Source organism: Musa acuminata, chromosome BXJ1-6 (genome assembly GCF_036884655.1).
Source record: "Musa acuminata AAA Group cultivar baxijiao chromosome BXJ1-6, Cavendish_Baxijiao_AAA, whole genome shotgun sequence".
Lineage (NCBI taxonomy): Eukaryota > Viridiplantae > Streptophyta > Magnoliopsida > Zingiberales > Musaceae > Musa > Musa acuminata.
The window spans coordinates 2933746-2952344 of record NC_088332.1 but is presented as its reverse complement, the minus strand read 5'-3'; the positions used below and the strand labels follow the sequence as shown (position 1 = coordinate 2952344).

Sequence of the window (18599 nt, the reverse complement as noted above, 5' to 3'; positions counted from 1 at the left end):
CCACGCTACTATCACCGGTGAGCGGATAGAAGGACCCCACTCGCCCGTGACAGGATCAAACCGGGGTATGTGGCCGCGGCGTCGAGTCTTTCTCGACGTGTTGACGCTTTGTTACCTTCTACGGATAAATTTGTACTCGCTAAACCCACCACGCACCCCACCACCCGACGCCACTCTGTAACTGTTGTTTCGTGCGTAATAAACTCCGCGCGTGTAACGGCCATGGCGTGAAAGCTACGCGCTCGGGGCGGCCACTCTGTCGTGGAATCTGCGCGGCCTCTGGTTCTGCTCACACAGGCAACTCCGCGGGAAAATGACATGGCCATCGGTGAGAGGGCAGGAGAGGCGGGCCCCAGCGTGAATATGCGTATCATTGTGTTGTATGTTGTGGGCGGAAACAGGTGATGGGAGGCCGCTCGGTCGTCTCCCCTGCTCCCTCGGTCGAGTGTAGCAGTTGCTGTGGCTTCTGCAAGTTTTGTCCTTTATAATTCGAGCAGAATGGATAGCTCGCCAACAGCTCCTCTTTCTCATCGTCTCCGTCCCTCTCTCTCTCTCTCTCTCCTTTTCCCTTGCTGTAGCAAGACACTCACCGAGTGTGATGCGAGAGTAGTGTAATAAAGATGATGCATATTTATAACACCAAATCTTTCCGTCCTCTGCAGCTCTGCTGCTGACTGTGGTGGCTCGTCGCAACTACTCGGCGTTCCCAAATACCATCTGATTCTGGACCAACAAAAAGAAAATATCCTCTACCAGATCGATTTCTTATTGGCTTTTACTGCATCGGGTTCGCGATGGGGATGGGGATCATGATCTGAAACCCTTCTGCAGCAGGGGAGGTGGAGAAAGGAAGGAGAGGCACCATGGAAGCGATTCGGAAGCAGGCTAGTAAGTTGAGGGAGCAAGTGGCCAAGCAACAACAGGTGCGTCTTGCCGTTCTCGTTTCTTCCATCTTTCTCTTTCTTGGCTATTCTTGTCCTTCTTGCTGGTTTGGAGATTGGGTCGAGTACGAGATGTCTAATTTTGATTACTCACTTCCAGATTGGGTCTAAAATGACGAATACCTGAGGATTTTGAGAGCATTCACGCTTTTCATGTTGGCGATTTTGCTGTCTACTGTGAGATTTGTGGGTTTAGGCAGTGGCATATCGACTATCTATATACTGGGAAGTAAGCTTCTGGATTCGTATTATGGATCTTTTAGGTTTTGCACCTTATCCGCAAATTTTTGAGACCTTAGGTTGATGATATTGGAGTCTGATACGACATGAAAGAGGCCCTTTTGTGAATTTTTTAGCTTTATCAGAATTGTTTAGCAGTCAAAAGCTCATCATTGCCTGCTTATTTGAGGTCAATCTATAATGCTGCTCAATTTCAGCAAAATAAGATCTCCAAACTCTGAAAATGTGGCTGCCCCAAGTCATGGAAAATTGATTATATATGTAGTATTCTAATTCGATGATGCATGCAGGGATGCTGTTAGACATGGCTAAAATTTGATACTGTATGTTAATAGATTGAGGTGTCGCATCTCATCAAATGGCATGACATTGTTGCAGTTATTTTTAAATTTTTTGATATCTCGTCAGGTTTCAGATTATGAGTTTCTAGTCCCATTGCTTATCAATATATACAGACACATTTAATGACAAAAGCTTTAGGAGAAAAACGAGAATGGCAGTCAGGGGTGGGAAGAACGGGGTTTTGAGATACTTGAAGAGAAGAAGGTGGGGAACCTTCTTGATTTAAGGATCTAAGAGTCTGCAGTAGCAGGTGAGCTGGCCAGGCATAGAAGAAAATATAAACGTAATTCTCAACAACCTAACTATATTTTTATATAACTATTCAAATTAGACAGTTCAGAAGATTGAACCTCTTGCTTTGACTGTTCTTCAGTATTGTTGTCGTTTAAAAGTATTGATATTGCAATGTAAGTAGCAAACCATACAATTCTCTTGTTCCATGGAATGAATTGATCTCGATAAACTCCCAAGTATGAAACATGAATTTGGGTTTGCTGTTCTCTCCTCTAAAGGGATGTGACTTATGAAATGGCATGTGAAAACTATCCTTTGCTTCGGGAACTAACAATTGTGATACTGGAAGATCTACTAAAAAGTTTTAGATAAAATTTTATGAATACATGCCTCATGAAATTATGGAATATAATATCTCTCATATAGTCTGGTGACAAGTTAAATCATGATCACATTCCTTTTGCTGCTCTGTTAGTAAATCTCTCCAGCTTAATTGTAATATTTAGTTTCTAATAAATGCTAATTTCTCGTTGAGCTTGATTCAACACAAATCACAAGATTAATATATTATGGATTTTGTCACAAAGCAAAACTTGTTCTGTAACTTCTTAATAATTTAAACTATTGTCTTTTCTAAATATTATTATTATTATTATTATTATTATTATTATTATTTGTTTTGAGACACTAACAGAAGTTTTATCATGTTATGCAGGCAGTCTTTAAGCAAATTAGTGTTCGTTTTAGTCATGATTCTTCTCTTGTTGATGAAGCTGAACTTCAATGTCAGCAAAAACTTCAGATGCTATATGCTTCTACAAAAGCAGCGAAGGTAAAGAAAGAAATTTGGCTAGGACTTCCAGTTTTCTTATTTTCTTTCCAGATATAGGAGATGAAATGCTATTTGAGCTGAAATTTTCATAATTGTTTTTTATTTTTAAAAATATCCCTTTTATATAGCATCTTCAACGGGACATTGTACGTGGTGTCGAGGCATTCATTGCTATTAGTTCTAAGCAGATGGAAATAGGTAATATATTGTTACATATTCAGATTAAGGTGCCACTGAAAATTTTATATTGTCTAAACTTGATATTTAATATTTACAGTAAACAAGCTAGCTGAAGATTGTTGCAAATATGGAACCAAGTATCAAGATTTTGGCTTTCCTTTAGCGTCTGGTGCTCTAAACTTTGGTACTTCTCACAGTATGATGGAGAAAGAAAGGGCTAATCTTCTCACAATACTTGGAGATCAGGTTTAGTCATTTGACTCTACTTGTTAAATGATTATGGAACTTGAAGTAAGAAGTTCTTTGATTTGACTACAAGTTTTCACTTTTTGACTTAATCATACAGTAGCTTAAAACCAAGGGAGTCTCATTATATTTTTTTTTTTCTTTCAAGAACTGTCTCAATATCAACATCACCAATATCAGTCCCAAGCTTAGAATGAAAAGAAATGGAGGGTTAGGTCAGGCTATTGATAGTCAGCATGAAACTATGTTAAATCTCATGTGAATGTGTCCCATTCATTTTCATTATAAGGCTGTGTCATCACTCAAATGTATCTAGGAGGTTGCTCACAACCCGAAGTTCTAAGAGTGGGGCTAGGAGGTTGCTCACAACAATCTTTCACCTTTGTGCCCAGATGTGGTGCAAGATAGATGAGTACTCTTGCGTTGTATCAGATCAACAAAGATTATGAGTGTGACAAAAAAGATTCTTAGATATTCTCAAGTTAGAGGTGTAGATTCAAGGGGTGAGTTAGTGGTTGTGTAAGGAATTTCATAAGTTAATCACCACAAAAGGGCATGTTTTAAATACTAACAAAATTTTAAAAATAAGAGGAATTTTAAAATAAGCACACTAGCTAAAAAGCAGCAAAAGTTAGTCAAATTGGTTAACTACAAGGCCTATGATAGTCTTTATGATAAGGTAGATACTAAGTATAGGAAAAGAATACTTTTTACTTTGCTAAAGTTAGGGAAAGGAAGAGTAGAGATCAAGGTTACATTATACGAAGATCAACTGGTGCTTGTCAATAATATGAAAATTAAGGAAAGATGGAGAGATTTGTTATAAATTATTAAATTAACATCCTAGTGCTGAAGTAGCTTTAGAGATAGACAATGGTTTGAAGTTCGAAAATCAAAGATATTTTCATAAAATTAAAACAAATGAGATACATGAAGTTAAAAGAGAATGAAATTGGATAAGTGTGTAAAAAACTTGATGGTGTCTTTTGAGGTTTGGAAGAATTTAGGAGATAAGGATATGACTAATTTATTTAACAAAATTTTGAGGATAAAAAAATAACTGACGAATGAAGGAATAATTTCAGCATTAATTTGTAAAAATAAGGGAGATATATTCGAAGTTACCTCCAATTATTAAGGAATTAAACTAATGAGTCATGTTATGGAACTTAGGGAAAGGGTGGGTGATTGAAGGATAAGTATCACCTTAGATCATTGTGTATCAACTTGTATATTTGGTTCTTAAGGACTCCTTTTCTTTCTCCACAGGTCTATGAACCAATACGAGCAATGATAATAGGAGCCCCTCTAGAAGATGCCCGTTTCTTGACTTACCGTTATGACCGGATTAGACAAGATGTGGAAGCACAGGTAAATAGTATGATTATGTATTTGTCCATGGAGGTGAAAAAAATGTAACTAATGAATGAGTATATGCTGATTAGACAGCAGAAGTTCTTAGACGTCAATTGAAGTCCAAGGAAGTTGTTGAAACCACAGATGTTTCACCCAAACTTCAACATGCAGAATCAAAGTTACAAGAACTGCGGACTACTCTATCAGCATTGGGCAGAGAAGCAACTGCTGCTATGATGGCTGTTGAGGATCAACAACAACAGAATACTTTTAATCACCTGCTTGCAATGGTACTGCCCATTCTTTCGTGGTCATAATTTTTCAACTTGTGCTCTTATGCTTTTTCCTATTCGTCATTTTTTATTTTCCTCCATATATTTAATTTCCATATGGTATGTTTGCATATGAGATTTAAGATACTGGACCTGTCCAAATTCTTGATACTTGTGGAAGGCCACCTGAGAGAGAGAGAAGGCAAAACTGAACACTTTGATGGAATATCTATTTAAACTTGTGGAAGAATTTATATTTTGAATTCAAATGAAAATTTTTACCTATTGCATAGGTTCTAAACAGATACATATACTGGGCTTTTTGTATAGCAGATAACCTCTCTATGAAGTTAATTGTTGCACACATATTTTATGAACCTATAGTGTATTATGGGGCCATTGTTGGAAAACTTACTGTTCTTCCATGTGGGAAGCCACAAACCGGGTGTGATCTCTATTGATCATTGGTCATCAGATGTGGGGTTACAGTTTGCACAAGATCAATCAAATTGGATGTCAGATGATACAACAAAGCCATAAAGTCCCATTGAAATTTGTAAAATGTCATATGTATAGTTAAGTTAATAGTATTTAGTTCTTTATTTACATTCTTTATTAAAATCTTTTTAGGTCTTCTTCTACCTCTCCTCAAACCACTAATAGTAATTATTTCATTTTTTCTGACTACCACATCCTTCGAATCTGTAGGTCTCTTGAGTACATGTTCCTTCTAACTTAAATGTTAATCTCTTATTTTATCCTTATAACTATACCTAATTGTCCACGAATGAAAAGATTTATTTTCCTATCTTTCCTAATAACTCTACATATCCGCTTCAACATTCTCATACTAACAACACAAACATTTATATATGTTGCTTTCAGAATTGTCCAACACAAACTTTTTATATTGGTTGTCAGATTATATCTTTCAGAAAGACTCAAATAAAGCTAAAACAGGCTGATTGATATGCGTTGAAACTCCTTAGTAATCTATTTCTAGACTCAGTTTGACCAAAATCAGTCAAGTCAGGTGGTTCAACCATAAAATATGGAGTTAGTCAAGGAACTTTCACATTAGATATTCCTCCTGCTTCCTTTCCCTAATCTCCTATGTGCTACCCTAATATGGGGCATACAACACTCAATGCCAGGATCAGCATTGCCAACATAAAAGCAGTCCTTGGATCTAAGCTTGTGAAGCTTTCTCAGATTAAGGGATCCTTTACTAGCATCATCATTGATTAACATATAAAATGATGCAATATCTTGATCCATGTATTTAAAGAACTAGAACATGAATGCTGCAATTATATCTGAAACAGAACCATATAGGAACCTTTCCTGTAGCCTTTTATGCCTAGAGTTGTTAGGTTCTCTTAAAGACAGTTTTGATGAGGGCTTCATTTTCTGAATCGGAACTTTCATATGAATCATTTTGTAGCTATGTTAGCCTGGGAATGCTATTTGTAGATCATTGATGGCCTATGACAATAACAGATAACTACATATACATAACCCTAGTACCAAATACCTGTTACTGTTTGGTTCCTATATGGCTTGTTTTTGCATATTTAGTCTTTATCGCAATTTGATTGAAAATGGTTTCTCATCACCAAGGAAGCAGAACTTCCCAGTAAACATGGGCCATCGTGCTTTAATCATGTATAGCCTTGTTTATTTCTGCTGGTATCTTGAACCAGTGTTAACTGCATAGCAGTTAACCTTCTATCTGAACGTATCTGACCCACATATCTTATAAACACCATAGTGTAGATAGCTTGAGTTAACATAGAATTCAAAACTTTAATTATGTCTTTCATATATTTTAAGCAAAAAAGATTCCACTTAAAGCACAAAATGCAGATGTCATAAATCTGCATGTGCCTGAACATAGAGGTAAATATTTTGAACATCACCAAGTTATTGATATACCAAGTTTATCAGTAGGTCATTAATGGTACTTTGTTCTCATCAGTTCCCATCAGTGTGCATGCTGGTAGGAACTTTTATCATTACAAGTAACTTAATGATTGATAACCTCATGTATAAATATAGCGCACCCTCATAATATAGAAACACCCTAGTAAAGAGAACTTTTGAGTTAACATAGTATTCAAAGCTTTAGATTTACATCCTTATATATGTTTTCAAAGAAATTTCTACTTAAAGCACATAATGCAACTATCATATTCATCCTTGTGTCCTAAAAAAGAGGTAAAGATTTTGCAACATTACCATATTATTGGTGTACCAAGTGTAATTAGAGGATCATCACCAAGTTTTACCTCTAGCATGACAGTCACATGTACATTCATCTGTGCATGTGATGTAGGTATAGCCAGTGCACATACGCATATTGGACGTGTGTAGAATGGAGTGTCTAGTTTTACCTTTAGATTTACATCCTTATATATGTTTTCAAAGAAATTTCTACTTAAAGCACATAATGCAACTATCATATTCATCCTTGTGTCCTTACAAAGAAGTAAATATTTTGCGACATTACCAAATTATTTGTATACCAAGTGTAATTAGAGGATCATCACCAAGTTTTACCTCTAGTATGATAATCACATGTACATACATCTGTGCATGTGATGTATGTATAGCCAGTGCACATATGCATATTGGATGTGTGTAGAATGGAGTGTCTAGAGCCAATTATATGGCTTCTTCTCTGCAGCTGACCTCTAGTTCTTGTTCTCATCAGCATGTGTATTTATATTTATGTTTACACATGATGGCCGGTAGATATACGTGTATGCATATGATTTTATCAAAATGAAAGTTTATGCATGTGATACAGGTACATATATATACATATACATATACATATATACATATACATATACATATATTGATATACATATATATATATATATATATTTATTTATTTATTTATTTATATTTATATTTATATTTATATTTATATTTATATTTATATTTATATTCTACCTGAAATTGACATTCTTATTGCTGATGATGTTCAGGTTGATGCTGAGAGGGCTTACTATCAGAGTGTTGCCAACATTCTAGATAAACTCCATGATGAGGTACCCAGCTAGAGTAGAGGAACTTTGTGACAGCATCTCGTGATTTCATATTCTATTTCTAGATTCCCAATACAATTTATACATAGTAATAATCATAAAAGTTGTTTTATGCTAATCAGCATGTATGACTGTTTACATGTTATCGCAGATGGTCCAAATGAAGGATAATCATGGGTCCGTGAGACAGGCTGCGACAATTGAGACCATACAAAATGACGATTCCAAGACAAGTCAATCGTATCATGTGTCTGTGACACAGGCTGCAACAACTGAGATTATGCAATCTCAAACAGGAAATGAAGATTCCAATACGAGTCCATCTCATCAAGAGTCTGTGACACAGGCTGCAACAACAGAGACTGTTCAACGTCAAACAGGAAATGAAGATTCCAAGAGAAGTCAATCTCATCATGTATCAGTGACACAGACTGCAACAACTGAGACCATGCAATCTCAAACAGGAAATGAAGATGTCAAGACAAGTCGATATCATCATGAGTCTGTGACACAGACTGCAACAACTGAGATGCAATCTCAAAAAGATGACAATGATTCCAAAGCAAGTCGATCTGGTGATTTCCAAGTAAATGGTCAGAATCCAATGTATTTTGTTGCACAAGTAAGAATTCCACTTAAAATTTGAATTTTCCTTTTTTTTAAATAGATTTGTCCATAGCTTGCAAAACCTTGCATGATGTAGAGGATAATTCATTTTCCTTTGGCAATGTCCTTGCACTTTTTCTTTATAGCATTTTTTATCTTCAAAATATAATTTCTGTTGAATGCAACTTTTTGCAGCATGACCATATAGAGAAATGCGGCAAGGACCATTTGTACTGAATATAAGTATCCAGTTATCTTGTGTTAGTACTTGGCAGTTTTTTCAAGAAGTTGTTAATAATGCTGTGATGCTTTAAATTTATAGTTGACATGGCATAATTCTATATACGGTGGATTTATTTCTAATGAATCTGTGTTATTTGTTTGTGAGGGTAAATTCTGGATAATGATATTAGTTTGATTGATGAATTTCATTTTGGCATTCGTCTTATTCTCTGTAATTTATGTAGGTTGTCCACTCATTTGATGCGCAAGCTGATGGAGAGCTAAGTCTATCAGTTGGTGATTATGTTGTAGTTCGCCAGGTACATCTTCAAGAGATGGACAAATTTATCTGTCTCATGCACTTTGATTTGGCCTTTCCGTATGTCAATACTCTATTATTTGCATCGCTCTACTATTATCATATGTTTTGATCATGCTGAACTGCATAAATCTATGTGAATTATATTGGGTATTTAGATACATTCTCGTGCAATCTGAAAAAGCTTTGGGGGTGAAATACATCTTCCGAATATTTTTTACTGTAGGTTGTAGCTTGGACCTTTTTTTTCCCCTTGAAAGAAGACTCAGTTTGAAAACCTTTCTGGTTCCTGTGTGCTCCACAACTGAAAAGGAAGGGCCAAGTATGTTGTGCACATTTGCAGAGTTAATGTAGTTGCCCTCATAAAACATGCATCTGCAAACTCCATGGGACGATAGCATATCTCATAATACCATCACTTTGCAATCATGTATCATGAAACCTGAGATTGATTCCTTGTTAGGAAAACCTACCTGTTAAAGCACTTGCATCTGCAGGCCAGCACGCTTTTTCCCTCTGTTTCAAATGAGTGGGAAAACAAAATAATATAGCAAGCTCAGGAAAATACTTCTTTTTTACGAGGACAATAGAAGCTGCAGCCAAGTTGCTACCCTTAATTACTTCACATTATTCATAAACTTCTCATCGTTAGCTTTCTTATCACTCTTGGAAGTGCTGTAGGTATTTGCTGATATTCTGTCTGCTAGATTTTTCATTTTTTTCATCCATTAAAGAGTTGTTTCCATATTGAAGTCTCATCCTGCCCAAGTGCTAGGTCGGCTTTGAATTTTATATCAAACAGATAGAAGGTGAAGTGGGATTCCAAACATAATATGGTTCATCCATTTCTGAATGACCACCAAACATAATCTAGAGCATCGCGGGCTCTAAGCATATACCCTTTACCATTTCTGGCAAAGGTCCAAATAATCCCACAAACACCAGAGTACAAAAGGGTATTGTGAACAATAAATTGGGACATATCGGAAACACATGCGGAACAACGGAATGCATGTGCCTACACGAAACATTGCGATACAAACATGAAGTTTACATAACAGATTCAAGTATTCAAATACATGTAGGACAAGAGTATACAGAAATTTAAAGCAGTAATGTAAAGCTGAAGTGAGGTAAGGATTTTAGCTAAATCAATTTCCAAATAGATGAAATAAGAATAGGCGAAATCGATCAAAGCTCGATTTCTAACAGAATTCGAGAGGCACATTGAACAAATGATTCAAACTGTCAATTGTGCTCCAATATACTCAAGAAAGCTATTGTGGAAAGATATTTCAATCTATTTTTCAGATAAAACAAGTCTCGTATGAATCGAAGTTTCTAACAAAAAGTTACAGTTGATTTAGTAACCAAAGGTCAGAAAACAAAATCATTGTTTTGCAGAATCCATAGGGTCGGATTCAATAGATAACTGAGCAAACATTTGGACTCTAAATCTTTCAATCCAGGTATCAAAAGAAAGATCTACGAGTCTAGTTTTTAAAGAACGACTACCAAAGAGAATTTGCAATAGAGAATTAAAGTTGGTCTGACCAGAGTAGTTGATGGATAATAAGATTAAATAACTTGATATAGAAGAAATAGTATTCCTGATTTTATTCACATGGACCTTTTCTGGTCAGAATATAAAAGATAATATGAAGTGGCTGGATATTATAAAAGATAATAACTTCATCCAACCACAATATATCAGAAAATGGTTATTCTAATATTTTCCCTTGTGATCCTCTAGCAGAAACCTTTGTTAAATTTTATAGGCACGCCCACATAGTCTGCGGAAGTTGTATGCCTCAAACATAAATGTAAGTAAAGGATTACATAGAAGATAAAAACTTGATGATACCTTCTCAAGGCTTCTATGCTTGTCTAGGAGTTGCATGCAATTAGTTTTTTTTTTTGTTCATTTTTCATTGTAAAACATGCACTGCAAATCTTGTATTAATAAATACAGTTTCTTTTCAACTTTGGGAATTGGTTGCATTTAGAAAACTCGATCAACAGACCTGAAAATCTATGTATAGATTTAATCATTTCAACAGAAGTTTTGATTGTTGCAAGGCTTCGCAGGTAGCACCTAATGGATGGTCTGAAGGTGAATGCAAGGAAAAAGCTGGGTGGTTTCCATCCGCTTATGTGGAGCGACGAGACAAAGCTCCAGCAAGCAAGGTGATAAAGACCCACTAGCCGACATGATCGCTGTATGCAAATCAATATTCTTGTAAAGATGCATGTTGTCCGGTTACAAAATCTCCTTGTTCTTTTGAGCCTGCTATTAGTTTCTCTAAAAGGTTGGAATTGTTCTGTGAAAAAACAGGATGTCTTGCGAGTGTAGTTTGCATACATGTTTGTGCTTAAAACAACAGCATGATGTATACATGTAATAACTTTTCGTGCCTTTTTATTTTTTTGTTGGAGATGGATGTAGCAAATTGCTTGAGCTTTTTCGTTGCAGGATCATCTTTTCTTCAGACCAATTATTTTTGTGATGGTGGTGATGTAGTGTTCAGTGTCTGAGGAATGCCAGTGAACAACAAAAGAGGTTTCATGTAGGAGCATATCTTGGTCATATTATGATTAACTTTTTCTTAGTCTTCTAATTAAAAGGGGTTTAACCTCCTTTTAGCCTTGTCATTTTGAATCTGCTCATGAAATGTATCTGCAAGCTAACATTATATATATATAATATATTTATATTTAGAAATAAGACTATATTTTGATTCTTCCTAAATCCTACATCCATGGAAATCTCGTACAGATCGATGGAAGCCTCGTACATTTAGGTAGGGTTTGGCGTAGTGTCAATGAAATATGAAATGATCAACTTCACCAACCCCACTAGCTTCCTAGCGATTCTCCAAAAAGCTGTGGTGGGACCGGAAAGCCAAAATTAAAGTCTCAGCTCCCGAGTCGTCCACTAAAATGGTCACATGCTTCTCCAGTTTGATGTCACCTGAAAGCGAACGCGCAGCCACCTCCAAGTCACTACTCGTCCCGAATCTCTCGGCTCTTCCATGGATCTAAATAGACATATATACATTCAAACCAACACAACACCTCGATCAGATTGAGGAAATCGTTGGTAAGAGGAATATCATCTGTATTAATTGGAAGAATCCTCCGATTTATGTATCTGATTATGCAGAGAAATCTGTGAGATCATTCCTTACCATCTCCTCCTCTGTGGTCATGGCTGAGAACCGATCCGGGGAATCGCCTCCACCACCGCGGCGGACGTGTTGCTTCGGATGTTACGGCGCTCGAGAATCCACCAGGAAGGGAAAGAGCAACGAGGTCCACGGTGCAGCAAGTCTCGATGAAGCAAGGTGGGGGAGCAACCAGGGAATTCTTACCGATTTCAGTACCTTTTCCGTGGAAGAACAGCGGCAACGCCTGAAGCGGGCACTGGAGGAGGAGGAGAGGGCGAGCAAGGAGGCCGAGAAGATGGTCCGGTGGGTAAAACAAGCATCAGCCAGGATAGATACATCTACTGTCAACGACTGAGATCAGAATCATCATCAGCTAAACCAGCAGGAGGTAAGAGCGCCTGTTACTCTCTGATGTAATCTACGAATTAAGTTCAGACCAAAACTTCTCTGCCTTCCGTTCAGAGATCAAGAAATCTGGATAACCAAAGAGCCAAGGGTTCAAGTCATCTGCAGGCCAGAGTATTACTTTTATATATATATATATATATATATATATATATATATATATATATATATATATATGAATTGTCGATTCGATCCAAATCAACTTAACTATAGTATTACTTATCAGATGTTGTAGGTTTAGAGCGTGATAAAACATCCGAGTGAATATAGTATTATGCATTATAAGGAGAAAAGGTTCTTCATCAAAATGCACAACGAATGCTAACGAGAATCTAAGATGGGTAAGTGAAGAAGATTATAGTACTCAGGAAATCTATATCAGAAGCGAAAGGAATTTGAATTATTAATATATTTAAATATTTTGAGTCAATGATTGTATGTCTGTCTTTGGATAAATAATCTTATGAGGTTGAACCTTCATTTTTTTATATGAATTCATCGTGTTAGCTCAATGAATCAGTTATCTTTGGAACAAATTTACGGTCCTATGTTGGTCAGATGAGTCATTGATCACTCTTATATAATATATATATATATATATATATATATATATATAAAAGATTTTAATTTCTATCTCGTATTCCTAAGTACAAAACTACCGTCGTATTTTGCCAAGGAAACTTTTCTAGCATCAAAACTTCGACCTGATTGATCCCCAGACTGTAATCAACATTCTGTGAGCTAATCCTGAGCCTCGCTCTGAGCTCCTTCCTCCGCTGCCGGCCTTCGCGCCGGCTGCACGTAGATCGCCCTCGTCCTCAAGTATAGCGCCAAGCTCGACGCGAGACCGACCAATGTAATGCACGCCCACCACAAGAACGTCTTGGAGTAGCATTTCCTCCCCATGCAAAGCACCATTCCGTCACCGAGTACCAGTGGGACCATAGACTTGCCATTGGCATCATATATCAAGGCGGCAAGCAGGCCGTAGAGGAGAGATCCCAAGGGGATGTTGGTGATGAGGATGTTGTGGTTGACGCCCAGACTGTTGGGCCCGAAGAGCTCCGAAGTAATGCATACGGCAGCGGCGAAGATGAAACCGGAGCTGAGCGCGATGAGAGCTGTGCCGGCCAGCAAAGCATGCGTGTCGCCCACCTCTGCCAGCAGAAAGAACGCAAGCGGCATCGGCACCACAGCCACCGCCAGCCACCCCGTCCTTGCGAAGTTGATCTTCCTGCCATTGAGATCCAAGATTAATCATAATTATATGCCGCGAGAACGAAGGCTGAAGCACGTACGTACCCGCGAAGGAAGTCGGGGGCGGCGGAGACCAGGCGACCGAAGAATGAACAAGATGAGTAGACCGTGACGAGCATCGTGGTCTGCGACTGCCTTCCCATCGACTGCGCGATCTGACCCAGGTTATTGCTGTAGACCAACCCTACCGTGGCGGCGCAGAAGTAGGACACGTAGTATAACCAGAAATCAATGCGGGATACAAGCCTCGTGGCGGTGTGCTCATCACCGAGCGCCGCCAGCCGGTCACAGCACCAACACCACCACCACCAACAAGACCGTCGCCCGTCTTCTCCATGAGAGCAGTCGTCGTTACCGTCGTTGACGTTGAAGGCGTCACCATTGTTGACGCTGACGTCTATGTCGTCCTCGCTCCTTTGGACGAGCTGCTTTTGGAGTTCGAGGTCTTCGACACCAATGAAACTGAAAAGAGAGCTAGAGAATATGGTTCGGCGAGCCCAATCACGAGCACAAATGACGCCGGGGACGCAGAGCGGGAGTAGCAGGAGCAGAACGGCACCGACAAGGAGCAGGCGGGCAGTAGACGACACGGAGGAGATGGAGTTGAGGAAGAGGAGATAGAAGCCGGTGATGAAGGCAAGGATGTTGAGGAGAAGGAAGATGTATGAGTCATGACGAGCGGAGTCCGCAGGAGCCAAAAGGAGCAGATGGGTGGGAGGTTGGCGGACGATAGGGAGGAGGGCGATGGTGGAGACGAGAAGGGGAAGAGTGGCGTTGAGCAAGAGGTAGACAGAGCAAGAGCCACCGACGGCATTGACAACGAGGGTGTAGAGGGAAGCGCTGACGCCATTGAAGCTGGTGGTGAGGGAGAGAGCCAGAGAGCGGTTGACAGGGAAATTGCGAACGCACAACACGAAGCAGACTGTGTTGAACCAGCAGATGCTGCATCCTGCAAGCAGGCACAAGAGGAACACCTGATACCACTCAACAATGAAGAGTTAAACTCAGTTTCAGTCAAAGAGAAAAATCATCGAATACTGTAGATAATGAAAAGTCAAATCGATTAATTTTTCATGCAATCTGAAACGATATTGATTTTTTTTTTTTTTACTGAATCCGTTCTGCAACCCTATCATCGTCTTCCGCGTGTACATGTCGTACCCACCAGTCTTATTAATGTTTTTCACCCCGACAGCAGTCTACCGGTGAGGTGTCCACGTTTAGTCGTAGGAAACAAGAAAAAGAAGGGCATCAGCCTTATTTTGGTCGTTGCACGTGAAACACGCCCCGACTGACTTGTATAGTTTATATTGCAGACTGGGTTGGCTGTTACCAGCTTCAGGACATTATTGATCATAATAATATGCTATCATCATGATTCTTCATGAACGAGAAAAACGTGAAGCACCCCGAACTGACTGATGCGTACAAGACCAGCTGCATTTCCAGCCTGTGATTCATGTGTAAGCACTAACAAGAGTTCACTATTCTAATAAAAGAGCCAACCCTTATGCATCGAAAGTGCTCCTTCAATGCATCTTCGGCTCAAATATACTATTATATAAAAGCACGATCTGATCACTTTTTTAGACTAAATCTGTTCTCATAGGAATCGTGCCATCTCTTCACATGCAGCATTGATTATATGCCTCACGGTGTTCTCTGCGGACAAATTTCAATCCGAGGCTGGGGCTCATTGTCTCGGCCAATCTAAATGTCTCTAAAGCGTAAAAATCATATAATGACTGATAAAAAAATTTAATTATAAAAAATATTAATTGATTAGGAGGATAATATAATATCACTAAGGACTAAGGACTAAGAGAATTACGTTACATATATTGAATATCACCTACAATCTAATAAACTTAAATCTCTTGGTTGAATTAATGTCAGACCTAATGTATGATAACATTAATTAATTTTAAAATAAATTTAAATTTTATATTATATTATATATACTGAGGACGACCCATAATCTATCATTCGTGAATAGGATACGACAGCACAACCTAAATATGATGTATGCTAACGTGAAACAGAAATATCATAATCTTCATCTGATTTTAATCCTAATCTTCATTTGGCATCTAAGATCATCATTTGATTGAGATAAAACAAATCTCAAACTGAAGTTAACATTTTTGACTCTTTCGTTGGGATCACTAACAATATTGACTTAGAGGCTTATTCATCCAAACGCTGGGAGCCAAATTGGGACTCGAAATATGAATTAGCTCGAAGACACGGTCCAAATTTGTTCGAGAAATCAATAATAATAATAATAGTAATAGTAATTTGATCAGGAAAAATATATAAAATGACAGAAAAATAAAGAGTCTGACTAGTAGATTGGAAGTCAAACCATCTGCTATTCCTAGAGGCACGCCTAACCTACCCGTTGTCTGGTCGCTGGACGAGAACCCGAGCCTATTGGAGAGCAAAAGAGGGACCACCCTCCAACATTGCCATGTGTTGCGTCCTTAAGCCATGTCTCCAACGGTGACTGCACAACGCACCCCGTCGTCGAGACACAGACACCTGTCTCATCCGACGGTGGACGAGCTACTGGCTTGGCGATTGATCGACCAAGCAAAACGGAACGGTGGGCAAGGCGCCCAACTCCGATACGATCGGACTCTGCTTTGGGTTCTCAGGAGAACCATCAGCAGGGATAAAAGGGATGCGATGAAAGGAGTTCACCGTACGCTACCTCGCCGATCTCACGAGCCACCCCCGCCAATGTTTAATTAAAAGCAATTTAGTTCGAAGTTTTGAATCGAAAACACAAAAAAAAAGTATAAAGGAAGTATAAATTATTCACCAAAAATTAATCGAAAAACAGAAAGGGAAATGAACCCACCGGGAAGTAGGGGAGGGAGATGCGATTGGTGATGAGGAGCCACTGGGCGCCGTACGCGCCGAAGCCGACGGCGGCAGCGAGGAGGAGGACGAAAGGGAGCGGGAGGTAGAGGAGGGCGAGGCCCGAGGACCAGCCGAGAGCCTTGCCGAGGTCGGAGGCGGTGGCCAGGTAGTTAAGCTGCACCTGCGATATCCCCATGGCCGCCTTCAAATCCGACGAATAAGCCGAAAAGTCGAAGTTGGTTCCCGTGAACGCCTGGATCCACACCGTCGCCATCAATACCATCCACTTCCGCGTCTGCCGCCCCATCATCGCCCCATCCTCCATCGCTCCCGCCGGAATCCTTTTTCGTCCTTCACGAGCGGTGGCGGTCTCCGATCGGTCGGGAATCGACGGGGAATTTGGGCCGTCGAAGGAAGGGAAGCCAAGAAAACTAACCAACCAAGAGATCAATGTAGCCATCGTTCCCCGGAGCTCGTTGATTTAAACGGAGGAGCTTCTTCCGGTCTGATGTCATGGTGTTGCAGTCTAACAAACCGGCCTCCCTTCGCCCTTCCACTTACCCTTCCAACCTAAAAATACTGAAGAACTCGAGGAAGAACCAACGTTTCATCCATCGGCTATTTTTAACAATATTTTATAGACCCAACGTATTGTGCATGATCCGGTGATACAAGAAAGTGGAATCCAATTTTAGGGTTCAGATATTTAGATGTCTTATCATTCCCAGTGTCAAACCCGAGGCATCGATCGATCGAGTCCCATTCTGTGTGGAATTGAGTCGACCTCTCTCTTGCAACCCCATTGGCTACCACGTCATCCAATGACGGTTGAGGTGTCGATCGATGACGTGTCGGCGAGTAAGGTATCATAACACCGTATCAGGTATGAATGTTATTGGTAAGGATTTAAACTCAGGAGATTTCCCTCTCAGATCATCTTATACTTTGAAGAATAATTATGCATCATAAAAAATTATTTTTATTAGAGAACAATTAGATACGTCCTCGTTAGATTAATTTTTTATTCAGTATATGTTTAAAGAATCTTTAAGGAAACTTAGTAAAAAATAATAATTATCAATTCTTCACTAATAATAATCAATTTTATCGAGAATAAATTATATATCTCGTTTCGTAACAAAATATGAATCGGAAACGAAAATGATACGAACATATTCGGAAGTAATAACTAAATAAAAAAAAATCGATTGATAAATTTTATAAAAAAAAAATCTTAAAAATTTTAAAATCGACGATGCAATGCTGATTAAAACTCTGATAGGCATCCAATCAGTTTAAACAGTATGAGACGTTTGAGAAACTGAAGGTATTTTTCTTTATTTGAAAGATATATAAGAACTAATAAAGATCGGTATAACTCAACTTATTTCACACTAGAGTCAGAGTCAATGGAGAGCATACACGAGCCAAGATGGAGACTATTCAACAGCGATGATGGAGAGCATACAAAAGCCAAGATGCATGTTGTAATTGAAGATTGTAGATTCAATAAATGTGCAAAGACGTAGCATCCACAAAAGCTTCGATGAGAACGTTAAAGTAATAAATGAGAGAGAATATCAAAGACAATTCTGTGAATAAGATATTGATATATGTTTGTGTATATTCGTATCTTTTAATTTTATTCATGCTTGGCACAATATATAAATAATTTACAGTTGGTTTGATAGTCTTATTTTTGTTGATTTTTATGATTGTTCAATCTTATAGTCACATATTGTGTATATTCGTTGCACATAAGCAAGATTATTCAAAAACAAATCATCCTAGAGATCATTTTTTAGGCTTTCTAGCTCTATAAAGTGATGCAGAGTGTTAGTCATTATAGTATTAAAAAATTACCGAGGTGGTATACGGTTGGATGATTATCTATCAAATATTTATTAAAAAAATAATTACTCGTTAAATGTTCTCTTTTTTATTGGATAAAATCAATTATGTGCATGACACCCAGCTAATAAATCAATTAAGAGATGCCATCAGGTAAAAGAGCTCAAAGAAGGTTTGTTTACGGTAAATAATTTTTATTTACATGTTCTAT

At 38.5% G+C, this 18599-nt stretch overlaps 2 protein-coding genes and 1 long non-coding RNA gene across 6 annotated transcripts; 2 read left to right on the top strand and 1 right to left on the bottom strand.

The window, feature by feature from the left end:
• Nucleotides 1-442: 442 nt before the first annotated feature.
• Nucleotides 443-11278, top strand: LOC135583081 (SH3 domain-containing protein 2-like). 4 transcript variants are annotated; one of them, XM_065185963.1, is made up of 11 exons: nt 443-923; nt 1042-1170; nt 2473-2589; nt 2718-2787; nt 2867-3015; nt 4285-4386; nt 4461-4661; nt 7637-7699; nt 7848-8318; nt 8770-8844; nt 10932-11278. In XM_065185963.1, exons 3-11 carry the CDS (start codon nt 2560-2562, stop codon nt 11046-11048), a joined length of 1278 nt encoding a protein of 425 aa, XP_065042035.1. In that variant the 5' UTR covers nt 443-923; nt 1042-1170; nt 2473-2559; the 3' UTR covers nt 11049-11278. The 4 variants fall into 4 exon arrangements, with proteins under 4 accessions (XP_065042035.1, XP_065042034.1, XP_065042036.1 ...); XM_065185962.1 differs by lacking the exon at nt 1042-1170 and having other exon boundaries at nt 444-923; XM_065185964.1 differs by lacking the exons at nt 443-923; nt 1042-1170 and adding an exon at nt 1622-1773.
• A 518-nt stretch (nt 11279-11796) lies between these two features.
• Nucleotides 11797-12516, top strand: LOC135675624 (uncharacterized). Its single transcript, XR_010513946.1, has 2 exons — nt 11797-11943; nt 12007-12516. It is a non-coding gene; the product is annotated as an uncharacterized LOC135675624 (long non-coding RNA).
• Nucleotides 12517-13025: 509 nt separating this feature from the next.
• LOC103986642 (protein NUCLEAR FUSION DEFECTIVE 4) lies at nt 13026-17175 on the bottom strand. The gene is made up of 3 exons (XM_009404692.3): nt 16536-17175; nt 13718-14646; nt 13026-13649 (listed from the first exon to the last, which is right to left on the bottom strand). The coding sequence occupies exons 1-3, from the start codon at nt 16995-16997 to the stop codon at nt 13157-13159; spliced, it is 1884 nt and encodes a 627-aa protein (XP_009402967.2). The 5' UTR covers nt 16998-17175; the 3' UTR covers nt 13026-13156.
• Nucleotides 17176-18599: the final 1424 nt, after the last annotated feature.